Source organism: Nelumbo nucifera, chromosome 3 (genome assembly GCF_055504915.1).
Source record: "Nelumbo nucifera cultivar China Antique chromosome 3, China Antique-T2T, whole genome shotgun sequence".
Lineage (NCBI taxonomy): Eukaryota > Viridiplantae > Streptophyta > Magnoliopsida > Proteales > Nelumbonaceae > Nelumbo > Nelumbo nucifera.
The window spans coordinates 14,312,738-14,325,959 of NC_142651.1; the positions used below are offsets into that span (position 1 = coordinate 14,312,738).

A 13,222-nucleotide genomic window follows, 5' to 3' on the forward strand; every position below is an offset into this window, starting at 1 on the left:
AATGTCTCATATACTTTGTCAATTTGTTTAAAATGTAACATATTCCAAACATTTCAGAAAGGCAGATAAGTACCCCCATAGCCCTCAAGCAGATAACATATTCCATTCCAAACATTTCAGAAATGTAACATACTTTGTCAATTTGGTTCTTCTTCTGCACTTCATCATCTTGATGAATGATGTCAAGGAAGCAGGACATCAAAGCAGCAGCGGAAAAGTTATCCAAAAAACTGTTTTTATTTCTTCTGTAATTCAGTAATTGCACTTGACTATTTGTATTTCTAGTGAATCCATACACTTGCCATGAGAAACCTGATCAAGAAGAACCAACGTATGAACTTCATTGTTGCAGAATGGAACGCTGTTTGTAAACAACATCGAGTGTTCTTCGTCCTTAGCACGCCATTTTCAGTGGAAGTTTTTTGTTGTATTTTTAGAAAACTACGACCACTGGGTCCATCCTAACAAATTCTTGCCGATGATTTCTGCAAAGAGAGCTCAGATTTTAGAAGAGGGTTGAGATAGAATGGAAGGTTTTCGAATTCAAGGTTGAAAGTTTACCTTTATGTTTATTTTTTTTAACAAAGAAAAAAGCTTTTAGAGAATTGTCATTTCAGCCGGTTGCAGGGTTTACTCCAACTCAACATCCGTTAAACGTGTCTCTAAGAGAAAGTCCCTTGGGCTGTGTTTGGTTGAGTTGCAAATTTATTTGCATTGATGCAAAGTTATGGTAGTGCAAATGATTTTAATGCAAATTATGATTTATTTTTATTTTAAAATTTACCTTATTTTGTTTAATTGAAGTAAAAATAAAGTAAAATAAGACCTGAAACAAAATTAAGTAAAATCTAAAACCAATGTTCAAAGTATCGATACAGGGCGATACATCGATAGGGTGTATCAACCTGTATCGGTACTCTTTTTTTTTTAATCTAGTAGAGGGGCCGGTCTACCCCTTGAACCACTTGCCAACCCAAAACACCCCCTGTAGGGGCATATCGAGAAGGCTCCGATTCGATACGTATCAATGCTTTGAAACCAGAGTTTGCATTATTTTCATTTGCACTCCCAAGCATTTGTAGTAGTGAAAATAAAATCACACTGCAACCAAACATAGCCTTGAGTCTAAACACACTAGATCCAGAGTGACCTCAAACACGCCTCCAATTTAAGACTGAAAAGTAACGGTAACGACTCCAAGTTATTGTCCTGAACTCCAAAATTCCTGATTAGTACCCTGTACTTTGGGCCTAGTGTCACTTTGGTCCCAAAACTTAAAAATGCGACAATTTAGTATCTGAACTTTCAAAACATGACAATCCAGTACTTGTTATTAACTAACTATTAATTAGTTGTTGAGTGGCATTTGAAAAAGACATAAATGCCCTTTTGAGTGCCATCTAATTTTCTTTATCAACCATCCAAACATTTACAAAAAATTAACAGTTTCAGATCCCAACTTTATTGAATGGAAACAGTAAGGATTTGGGACTATTAATTTTTATCAATGTTTTAGATGGTTGATAAAGAAAATTAAGTAATACTTGAAGGACATTTGTATCTTTTTCAAATGCCACTTAAAGGCTGGTTAACAGCTAATTAACATATGTATTGGATTGTCATATTTTAAAAGTTTAGGTATTGAACTGTTGCATTTTAAAACTTCCCCTACCGGTAGCACCCATTAACAGAAAGGCAAAAATACTATTTTACCCTTTATTTTTCTTCAAATTTTCAAAATAACACAGGGAAAGGGGGAAAGAAACATTGAACTCAATGGTTCTGTAGGCGATCTCAATACTTACATCCCTATCATTTTTGCACCTAAAAAACCCCTTTGATAACATCGGCAACAATGAGAGAAAGCAAAGGGATGAAACGACAACAATGACAAACCCCTTGGTCTGTACGGGTTTGATGGCAAATAAAGCAAAGGAGATGCCTTCTGAGAGTTGAATGCTATGAACCACGGGTGTGGATCTGATGAACGCCAAGCTAGTAACGAGAGTAAACTTACCTTATCTGGCCTGAGACGAACCTTATATGGCCTAAGACTGAGAATTAATGCCAACACGGGAATAGAGGAGCAAGGGAGAGATTTCGATTAGTTCCAATCATCAACTACTAGCTTCGAGTAGCAATGACGACCGGGATATAACAGATAGTTTAGTGAGAGGAAGTTAATTTCTAAACTCGAGTTCTGCTTGTCGGAGAATCTGCGGTTTGCTGCCAATGGTGAACAATGATTTAAAATGCAAAAGTAAATGAGGGAAAGGGTGGGAAAAAAGACTGGGGAGAGAGAGAGAAGGCAATCTACCATGTTTAGATCCGCCGCTACAATGAGTTGCAGCGGCGGCGGCGATGACCCCTCTTCAAACGAAAATAGAGGAGCGGCGGTGAACCAGCGGCACCCCTCTGGCCATTCTCTCCCATTTCTCTCTCTGTGTCCATTCCTTTTTCCCCTCTTATTCAGATCCCAATAAAATCATTCGAAATCGACTGTTACAATACCTTTTATCGTCGACCTCTACTCGAATCAGTTTCTCTTCTTCTTTTTTTTTTCTTCTCCTTCTTATCTCCTCCGCGTCCTCATCGCTGTCGCCGTTGCAACTCATTGCAGCGGCGGATCTGAACATTATGGAGCATGCACATGAGAATGAGAAGAGCAATTTTCAGTCGAACACCGAGACCAAAGACAGGGGCGGCGACTATTGAGCAACTGCAGTACAAGTCTGCACTATTCATTTCTTTAATCTTGCGACGAGAATAGGGGTGACGACTGCAAGTTCTCTCTCCGATCTATTCTCTCTCTTCCTCTCTTTCTCTCCTTCCACTTATTTTTCTTCTTCTTCATGGCCGGATTTCTAACCCCTTAGTATATATATGAATATGCTGAAACCATTGATACCAAACGGAGAAAGAAGGGGAGAGAGAACCAAAGGTGAAGGGGGAGGTGTGAGAATGGAGAGAGAGAGTGAGGGTTCAGCGGATGAGGATAATATTGAGTTTAGAAAAAAAAATTATAGGTTACGTGGGGTTAAATGTGCACAGACCGTGACAGAACATTAACGAATGCTAACAAGAGGGATATATAGTTAAGAAGCAATAAAGATAGGGTTTTTGAAAGATTTAGTGGGCTTTTAGAAGCCCGGAAGACCAAAAACCCTTTTTTTTGTTTGGATAATGAAAGCCCATTAGATTAAAATATGAGACCCCTAAAAAACCGTAAAAGTCCAAAATGGTCTTTTATCTGAAAAGCTACAACCGAAGCTTTTGCTCTATTCGGGCTTTTCACCTTCTAGCAAATATTCGAACTTGACGAAACATCCTTCGTTCTCCACTTTCGAAAGTGACTGAGAAGCATCGACACAGGTAGTTCTTCTCCTTTTAATTCCTTCAATCATCTATTTTTTTCATCGTTCCATGAATTTTCCCTTCTTCCTCTTCTTCTTCTTCCATCAAGTACTAATTGACATTTTTTCTTGTAGGAGGCTAATTACCAGCTGTTCTTCACCGTGTTCAGGTATAATCATCTGCCATTGCTCTTTTTTTTTTTCGGATTCCATTGACACATTAGGCTCCAGGTTAGGGCTTAACATTTGTTAGTGTTCTATCATCAACATTTTTTGATGTCTATTTACATTTCAAATTTCTGCGATCTGGATCATATATACATCTCAAAAAAGAAAAAGAAAAAGAAAAATATAAAATAAAAATAGTTGGCGTAGCAAATGATTCAGTCATATTAGAAACACTCGTTTGATGCGGTAACATAACCTATTCCAGTTGCTCCTGATCGTATGAGCCATCAACATGTATGTAGGCTTCAGGATTTTTCTGGGGGGTGTTTGCTGAACTATTTGTTTATTGCTTGTGGTTGTCCATAGGGTCCATCTTTCTCCACCAGTTGCAGTGGGATCCAACACGCTTTTTTTGGTGGATTTTTGCATTGCACATGTCCCATATGCGTCTAAACAGAATGAAGAATTTTTCAATATAAACCTGTTTGATGTTAGGTGACTTGCCCTGCACGTTAATGTTAAAATTGTAATTTAAGGTGGTTGTGGAGAGTTAAGGAATTGATTTCCATTAATCTTACTCAGACTCTAGGAAATGGACCTTTTAGGGAGGTTATAGTCAGTATTGATGATACTGTAGTTGGGGCTGTCTGACCTTCTACTGTGATATACACTAGAGGGATCAATCCTCTGCTATGGAGACCCGTTTCTGGAATCGGTAAGCATTTTAATTATTTTAGCCCATTGGGGTGTTGTGGAGGGTGCCTTGCTGGGGTGTTGTGGAGGGTGCATGATTGAGTCTCTTGGTGCATAACTATTACTTTGTCTGCCTCATGAGCAAGGTCCCACCAAGGAGAATTATTTCAGAGAGAGAGAGGTGGGGGGAGGGGTGTAGTCAGAACATTAACAAGGGTGATGAATGATTTGGACCTGGGTGGGTCTGGTGGTTGACAGTTGCAGATAAGGAGTGGTGGGAATAGGGGGTTCGAATTTCTATATCCAAACCCGGCCAACCTGTTGGAACTTGGAACCCATATATTTTTGTTTCTACCACTTCATCAGGTTTGGATTGCCAAGTTGTGGGCATACTGTACCATTAAATGAATAAACAATCCATTGGGGTTTGCAAATATTGCCCTACCCATGGGAAAACCACATTCGTTATCAGAATTCCTTCAAGTTCTCTAGTAATTTGGCTTCAACTTCCTTCCAATCAAAATAAGGTTGAGATTTACATGTGAGAGAGAGAATTAGCAGGTTTAGCATCAAAACAAACATGGGCATGGCTATATATGAGGATATCTATTATTATAATGAGGTGAGACCCCACAAGCCCAATAAACAATAGAGTAGGTTCTGATCATTTACTTACAAACCCTATAGTGTGTAGGTCAGAACACAGAATTGGGTGTGTTTTCTTATCAGGTAAGGACTTAGGAGACTCAGGACCCGATCTATTGACAGCAGTAGAAGTAGTGAAGAGTAAGTACTATGTTAATTTTCCAGGCAACAGTTGCCGTCAGTTGTTTTACACCCTTACATATGTACAATTCCCCAAACAAACCTGTAGTTTTCTGTTGCAAAAGTTCAGTAGTTTGAACCATATAATCAGCCACTTGTACAGCTTTCTGCAAACCATCAGAAGTTCAATTTCATGAAATATTTTGTTGCATCTTCAACTTCTCCCAACTCAAGATAACATTTTGCAGCTCTGTATTGAACCTTGAGATATTCATGCTCTATTGCAATAGCTGCCATACAGTCCACAAGTGCCTCTCTCATCCTTCCAAGAGACATCCTTGTTGCAGCATGGTTGCTATAACACAACATCATAGCCTCAAGGCATGCCATGGACTTCTCATTTGGAGAAACACAATTCACCCCTTCTGTGTAGCAATCCTCTACTTCTCCTAGATTACCCTTTTCATAAGCTTGATTTCCTTTAAGTCTCCATTCTTCACATGATCTAAGAGTTTTCTCTGGTTCCTCATCCACTCCAGACATGTTCTGCCCTTTGTTTTGGCAAGTGGTTTAATCTCCCTGCCCAAAGTGCTTAAAGAAAAAGAACCAACAGTTAAAGAGAAAAAAGAACTGCAGAGAAGGAGAAGCCATGCGAATAGTTGGAAAAGAAAATGAAAATTGGTTATCCTTTTTCATTGAAAAGGGAACTCCACATCCAAGTCTATTACAGAATTCCCATTCAAAACCACTCTGTCCTTCATCTTATGGAACTCTAATTAATCTAAAGAAATCATTTTATGAGGGGAAAAAATACTTACTGTGAAAACGTCAAGGTCCAGCAGTCTCTGCAACTAAACAGTCTTGCCCCCTTAAATCTTTTCAACCAAACTGACAATATGCATTCAACAGAAACCACCTTGTGAATTATGAGTCATAGAAAATGTTGATGATTCAATTAATGAACAAATTGGGAGTATGACTTTTGGGATAGTAATCTGAGACTACAAAGGTTGATTTTGTGAAGAAGTGAACCAAAATGTAATACAAGCAGCTTATCAGCAGGACATGGATGTATCATACAGAGATAGAATCATGGGTGGAGCATTGCCTGGGCTGTGAAATTCTTGAGCTCTCCCCTTATTTCCTACCAGGAACAAAAGTATATACACCACTGAAGAATAATTATTAGAAGCTGCAAGGAAGGGGATCAAAATAACCCAGTTGAATGAGCTATTCAAGTTGCTGCCTAGAGAATGAGCCCATCTGATCAGAGGTGTGAACTTCCAAGGGGTCTCCTCTTGCATATTATACAACAAATTATTGTTTGGTAGTCACCCTCCAGTTTTCCACATCCAACTCCTTCATATAATTCAAAATCAGCGGATCCAATCCTTGAATTAAAGCAAGAATTTCAGCCCTCAGAGAATTTCCATGTCCAATCAGACCCGAGAAACTGAGGACAATATTTCCATCATGATCCCTTACTATTGGGACAATCATGGCAGCATCTGGTAGTGGACCTAGTGGTGAAAAGAAGATGCTCAACATTTGAAGTACAAATATGCCTTTTTTTTCCTTTTTTATATCACAACAAAGGCTCAACATTTGAATACATGCTAAGCATATATACAACCCAACTACATCAAACTATAAGTTCAAATAGTAACAAAACATCAGCATCAACATCCAGTGGCTGCACCATTGAATCTTCTTCTAGTTATTAACTAGTTATTGTTTTTCTTATTCTAGTCATTAACTAGTTATTAATTATTTCTAAAACTTTTTTAAATAGTTTTCTTCCGTATAATCTTTTATGAACACTGTTTTGATGAGGCCTTAATTTTTGAGCCTATTTCTCTGTTTAGGTAAATGTGTAAGTGGGACCCACAAGTAATATTTGCATATTTGAATGCGTTACTAGGGCCCACACACAATATTTAACATGTATGTAAGAAGAACCGATAAGCATGTTTGCCAAACGGTCTCTCGATCTTTCTAGCTTTTGAAAGATCTTTAAAAAAATTGCAACCAAACGGTCTTTGGTCTTTGAAGATCTACCTATGAAAGCTCGTCAGTCTTTTGAGGTCTTGAGGTTTTGGAAGATCTTCCTAAAAGGACTTGCCCAATGCCACCTTAGTCAATTAGCTAAACTAGGGTAGTTTAAGAAATTTACCCTTTCTTTTTTTTTTCAATGTTTTGGATGCGAATATTTCATGCCATTCGTTCAACCTCCTCTCTCGACTCTTCCTCTCCTCACTCGTAGCCCGTTCATCTCTCTATTCTGTCCCCCGGCGACTGGCGACACAGGCAAGTGGCGTTACTGTTCCGATGACTATTTTACCGACGGCAAAAGGTTCCGACGCCTGGTAAAAAACCCTTTTTTAAGTAAATCAGAGCTACCGTTCTCACATTAAAAACCAGTCCCACAATAACGTTTTCTTCTAATGTTACATTAGCATTTGGCTTTTGAGTTTTTCTTTTTTATTTCAAGAACCTAATATGAGATGGAAAATCAGTAGGATAGCACTTTTTTCATCAGTCTAATTAAGTTGAGAATGATTTCTCAATGCAAAATGATAAAAGTAAACACGAAGAATGCCATATCATTTTTAATTTCTTAGGAAGTGTTATTTAGATTTCTTTCACTTTTTCTTTGTTCTCAGGTTCTTGCTTTTGGTTGGTTAAGGGCTCTGTAATTTTGGGGTGGTAAGTTCGATTTATTCCTCTTCCTAAATTTCGTTGTCATTCTTCGCTGTTTCTTTTTGTCTCTTCGCTATTGTTGATCTGTATGCAGTACTTTGGTTTGGTTCTTTGTTTATGGTTAAAGTTGAATATTCGCTTCTTTTCTCTGAATTGATCGTCAGTCTGGCTGTTTTTAGTTATTTATTCTAGTAATATAAGTGTTAGAATAAATTGAGAATACTGTAATCAGTAAGTGCTAGAATAAGTTAAAATGAACACATGGTTTCTGAAATATGTTTTACCAGCATGAAAGTTTAGCACGATTTGTTTTTAGAAGAAACCCCTACGAAGCTCTTGAAATCCTGAGCTGAGGCTATCTATACATGTCTGTCCGCTCATCCTCCAGAAGGCAGTCCTGCAGGAACTCTAAAAATGTCGATGTCAAATTTTATAAAACATGTCATTTTTTTTTGTCCCTAGCATAAGGCATGCAAACGAAAACTTTCTTACTTTGTTTACCCTTTTTGTAGTTGGCTAGTGAGTATTAAAAAACAATGAGAAAGGAACATTACTGATATGTCTTAGCTTTGCTTTGAGATGGTATCCACAAATTTTGTCAATATAAAAGGAAAACAAAACTCGTGTCTACATCAGCCACCCGTTTCTTTCGTTGAATGAATAAAAGTATGTCCTATGCAGTCGGATATACTCTGCAGATGTTTTTGGAGCATGGTGCGTAAGTATCTCTCTGCAAAGGGTTTTCTGTCATGAAACACTTACAGCTTTCCTAAACTGTATATATGATTTTGAATTTTCTGTACTTTTGTGTTTTTAGTGATTAATTCAATAATCTAAAGGAAGTAATGACTCCTTAGTCAAAATCTGTAACCACATTAACCATAGTAAACCTCACTGACCATCTCCTGGGACACCATTAAGCAAGGTTCAAAGTATTAATACTATTGATACGAGGAAATTGCATATCAAGAGTTTTGAACCATCAAAACTCTCACCTCTTTATATTGTTTTGTTTTGAAAATTTAACAGCAGATACCGTACACTGCCTATTAACGATTAAAGCATTGAAAAAGCCATCAATCTTAATGTGTATCGGTGACCCTGAGTGAACCTTGCTATTAAGTGATTATTACGTCTGTGCTTTCTGGTATATCATGATATCATCTAATTCAGGTCAATAGGGCCTTGTCCCAAATGGGGTCAACATCATCTAATTCAGGTCAATAGAGCCTTGTCCCAAATGGGGTCAGCTAGACAGATTCTTTTCTGCCACTCTTTGTCAAAGGACTGTTTCTCTCTACCTCAATCTACATCCTTTCAGCCTTTCCCCAACTCTTCTAGACCCATCAACTTGCACAGTGTTACTCCTTACTGGTGCATTAATTGGAATGCTCATGTATTGCCAATCTTAATTGCATTTTTTTTCAGATATTAGGGTTATTTCTAGATTTCTACGAATACAATCATCTAATTCTATCTTTTCTATCTGTTCCATATCATATCCCTTAATAAGATAGAAGCTAGAGAGAAGCCAAACTTGTGAATCTGGAGTTGCTATTTATCTAAAAGTTTTGAACATTTAATATTTTTATTTTTGATCCGAATTATTCTTTATATTTTTTGTTAGACAGTTTTGTATGCCTTTAGCTTCAATCAGAATGATGTACTTTATGAGTTTATTGTAAATGAATAAAGTTACATATTTGATTCATGTTCCCTTGGTATGTTTCTGTGTAATACCCTTAAACTGGACACTTAATGAGACTCGTGTTAGTTTAGAATGTTCACAGCCAGTGGGTCGGTCTGGGGAGACCTATCTTGACAAGGCTGACACTGTGGTGCCACCAAGTCGGTTGGGGTGGCCTGTCTCAGCTGCCAGGGTGAGACCCTAGGCACATACAATGTAGGATTAATTGAATCTTTGAACTGGACCAGATTTCCAGTATTGCCCTGGACCTTGGAGATTGATGGGCAAAACTGGAAAGTTACACCCGACCCCTAGACTCGATTATGATACTACACTAGGTGTCAGATTGGGCTGTCTTTGATGTACCAATCAGTGAGATCCTTAGCGGGGGTCAAAACCTGGGTATGTTGGGACAGTCCGAGAATTCATCTGAGTGGGTGATCATAGTGACAGGATCAGCCCCCTTTGTCGGACAAAGGTAATGATCGGGGATGCACTCTCACTGATGGAAACCAAGACTGCCGGCAGCCGATTTCAACCGTTGAGATTTGTTTTGCAAAATATATTTTATATAAGATATAAAAGTATATATGTATGGTTTCTAAATTGTTTGCAAGAAGGTTTTAATTCCCGGGATCCATATAAGTGGAGAGTGCAACACTGTTCCTTGCAGCCGAGGGAGAGGTCTTTTCTTGTCGGGCAGTGTATGATCATTATGGGCTGAGAGGTTAAGTGTAAGACCATTGAGGATAACACCTGATGGGCTAATCTTGCATCTGCCCACAGTCCCTGGGTGTTACAAGGTGGCTTGGCCCAGGGACCACTTAGTGTAAGTGTTGGGCCCATAGAGCCCATTTGATGGGTTTCAGGGGGTACACTGTCTTCAGCAGTGCATTCGGCCAGGCCTTATAACAAAGGCTGGGCTGAACCCATGTGGCTGATGTGTAGATCAATGCTTGGGTCCCACGCCATACAAGGAAGCCCAACTGGGCAGCAATTTGGAAGGTTTTTGAGTACATAGCCTTAATGGGCCTTAAGCCCATTTCGAACTGGGCTGATTTGATCAGTCATTTAAAGGGGGCGAATTCTGAAGTGGGTCAGCTAAAAGGATTGGGCTTAGACCCTATCCACTCAGAGAGTCCAAGATCTAAATAAGATTTAGATCTGGAAACCTCCTAATTAGATTAGGAGACAGCTGATCTGATTTGCAGATAAGATAAGGATTATCCCTTATCACTAAGGGACTTCTAACCCAAATATGATTTGGATTAGCAACTCCTAATCTGATTAGGAGCTGATCCCTTTGAGATTATAAAAGGGGAAGGGGGCGGTAGTTTTTTACATCATCAACAGCATTCTTCTCTTAAAGAAAGAGAGATTGAGAGATTTCCTGCATACTGTGAATTCTCTCCTGCCGCCACCTTCCTGCCATTGCCATTCCTTCAGTTCGATCTCCAGTTCTTGGGAGCAATCAAGATTTGATCTTGATCTCAATCTTTTGGGAAAAGATTGGTTGGAGCTGTACTCTCAAGCCGTCTAGTTGATTCTTGCGAAGGGTCAAGTTCTTTTGAAGAACATTGCTGATTCTGCTCCATCTTTCACTGCGCCATCTTCAGTGGGAGCAGATTTTGGATCCTTCCTTGGGCGTGAACACCTCTATTGGGAGATAGTATTTCTCCGTATCAGGTATAATCCTCTCCCACTCCTTTTGGTTCAGATCTGGTTCAGTTCATGGTTCAGGATTGATCCTTGAAAATATGATTTTCTAAATAGGGAATACGATTCCCAGTCGAGGTGGCGAATATCTCTCTGACGAATTCAGGGACTACTTAAAGGACAATGGGATAGTATCACAATTAGCTCCTGTTACACCACAACTTAACGGTGTTTCAGAGAGGAGGAATAGGACCTTATTAGATATGGTCCGGTCGCTTCTCATACACTCAGAGTTACCCACATCCTTTTGGGGTTACGCATTAGAGACTGCGATTTACGTGCTGAATCGGGTTCCAACCAAATCGGTTCCGAATACTCCATATGAACTTTGGACCGGAAAGAAACCAAGTGTCAGACACTTGAAGATTTGGGGTTGTCCAGCACACGTTAAAAGAACGAGTGCAGACAAGTTGGAATCTAAGACCAGCCGTTGCCTATTTATAGGCTACCCAAAAGGCTCTGTAGGTTACCTTTTCTATGACCCAAGTGAGCAGAAAGTGTTCTGCAGTCGAAATGCGCAATTCTTGGAAACCGAATATATCCTGGACACCCATCGTCAGGAAGTTGTTCTTGATGAGGAGAGCTCAGGAGCAGTGGGAGATGTCCCACAAGTTCCAGGTAGTGACCAACTTAGAAGATCCACTCGGGCATCCAGGCCACCAGTCCGTTATGGTTATGACCAGGATAGTTACCTGGTGGAAACCTTGACTAGTGAGGAGGATCCCGTGACTTACGCGGAAGCTATGTTGGACATAGATTCCCAGAAGTGGGTGGAAGCCATGAGAGCAGAGATGGACTCAATGGAGGCCAATGGAGTCTGGACTCTAGTAGATCCACCCTCCGGGGTAAAAGCAATCGGTTGCAAATGGATTTACAAGAGGAAGAAGGGCCCCGATGGTAAAGTTGAGACCTTCAAGGCTCGTCTGGTGGCGAAAGGGTACACTCAGAAAGAGGGCATCGATTATGAGGAAACCTTTTCGCCTGTGGCCATGCTTAAATCCATTAGGATCCTGCTAGCTGTAGCAGCATACCATGATTATGAGATTTGGCAGATGGATGTCAAAACTGCATTCCTGAATGGAGATCTTACTGAAGATATCTATATGCAGCAGCCGCAAGGCTTCATTGCTGCAGGTCGGGAAAACATGGTATGTAAACTTAACAGATCCATTTATGGGCTTAAGCAAGCTTCTAGAAGTTGGAACATCCGTTTTAACTCTGCTGTCAAATCGTTTGACTTCGAGCAGAATCCGGATGAACCCTGTGTCTACAGGAAGTACAGTGGGGATAAGGTTACCTTCTTGGTTCTGTATGTAGATGACATTCTACTCATTGGGAATGATGTAGGAATGTTAACTACGGTGAAAGTATGGCTTTCGCAGCAATTCTCCATGAAAGATCTTGGAGAAGCCTCCTATATACTGGGTCTTCGACTCTATAGAGATAGATCGAAGCGGATAATAGGATTATCCCAATCTTCTTACATTGACAAAATAGTCAAAAGATACAGCATGGAAAACTCCAAGAAAGGAAATGTTCCTTTCAGGCACGGAGTCACTCTCTCCAAGAAGATGTCTCCCAAGACTTCTGAGGAGATTGATGGCATGAAAGACATTCCTTATGCCTCAGCCGTAGGGAGCATCATGTATGCCATGCTGTGCACTCGTCCTGACATAGCTCAGGCAGTGAGTGTAGTAAGCAGATTTCAGGCCAACCCAGGGCAAGAGCATTGGACTGCTGTGAAAAACATACTTAAGTACCTTCGAAAGACAAAAGAGTTTTGTCTGGTGTTCGACGGTAGCTCACTACAGATCCAGGGGTTTACAGATGCCGATTTCCAGTCAGACCCAGATGATAGAAAGTCTACATCTGGATATGTTTTCACGATAGGATCGTGTGCTGTTGGCTGGAAAAGCAGCAAACAGGGGTCCACTGCAGACTCCACGACCGAGGCCGAATACATTGCCGCAAGTGAGGCTGCCAAAGAAGCTGTGTGGATGAAGAAGTTCGTTCACGAGTTAGGAGTTGTTCCGTCCAGCACATCACCCATCCCATTGTTGTGTGACAACAATGGAGCCATTGCTCAGGCTAAGGAGCCACGAGCCCACTCGAAGTCGAAGCACATCGAGAGGAAGTACCA

The 13,222-nt window shown here is 40.0% G+C and overlaps 2 protein-coding genes and 1 long non-coding RNA gene across 5 annotated transcripts in view; 1 reads left to right on the top strand and 2 right to left on the bottom strand.

Annotated features, from left to right (window-relative positions):
• On the bottom strand, positions 1-2,459 carry LOC109114787 (uncharacterized). Of its 2 annotated transcripts, none has more exons than XR_016084060.1 (2): positions 2,318-2,458; positions 1-485 (listed from the first exon to the last, which is right to left on the bottom strand). It is a non-coding gene; the product is annotated as an uncharacterized LOC109114787 (long non-coding RNA). The 2 variants fall into 2 exon arrangements; XR_002022731.2 differs by lacking the exon at positions 1-485 and adding an exon at positions 1,691-2,226 and having other exon boundaries at positions 2,318-2,459.
• LOC104597243 (S-adenosyl-L-methionine-dependent methyltransferases superfamily protein) overlaps positions 2,222-13,222 on the top strand; it is a 26,042-nt gene continuing 15,041 nt past the window's right edge. The window contains exons 1-3 of one of the 2 annotated variants that reach the window (XM_010258700.3): positions 2,222-3,372; positions 3,489-3,523; positions 7,643-7,685. The gene's annotated coding sequence lies outside the window, so the exon portion shown is untranslated. The remainder of the gene's footprint in view (positions 3,373-3,488; positions 3,524-7,642; positions 7,686-13,222) is intronic. The other variant, XM_010258708.2, reaches the window with a different exon arrangement.
• LOC148800966 (uncharacterized) lies at positions 5,157-5,522 on the bottom strand. Its single transcript, XM_088899802.1, has one exon. It carries the CDS (start codon positions 5,520-5,522, stop codon positions 5,157-5,159), a length of 366 nt encoding a protein of 121 aa, XP_088755928.1.

What these genes read in the sequence shown, in the direction of transcription:
- LOC148800966 (XM_088899802.1), bottom strand. Translation starts at nt 5,522, where the DNA reads ATGTCTGGAGTGGATGAGGAACCAGAGAAAACTCTTAGATCATGTGAA.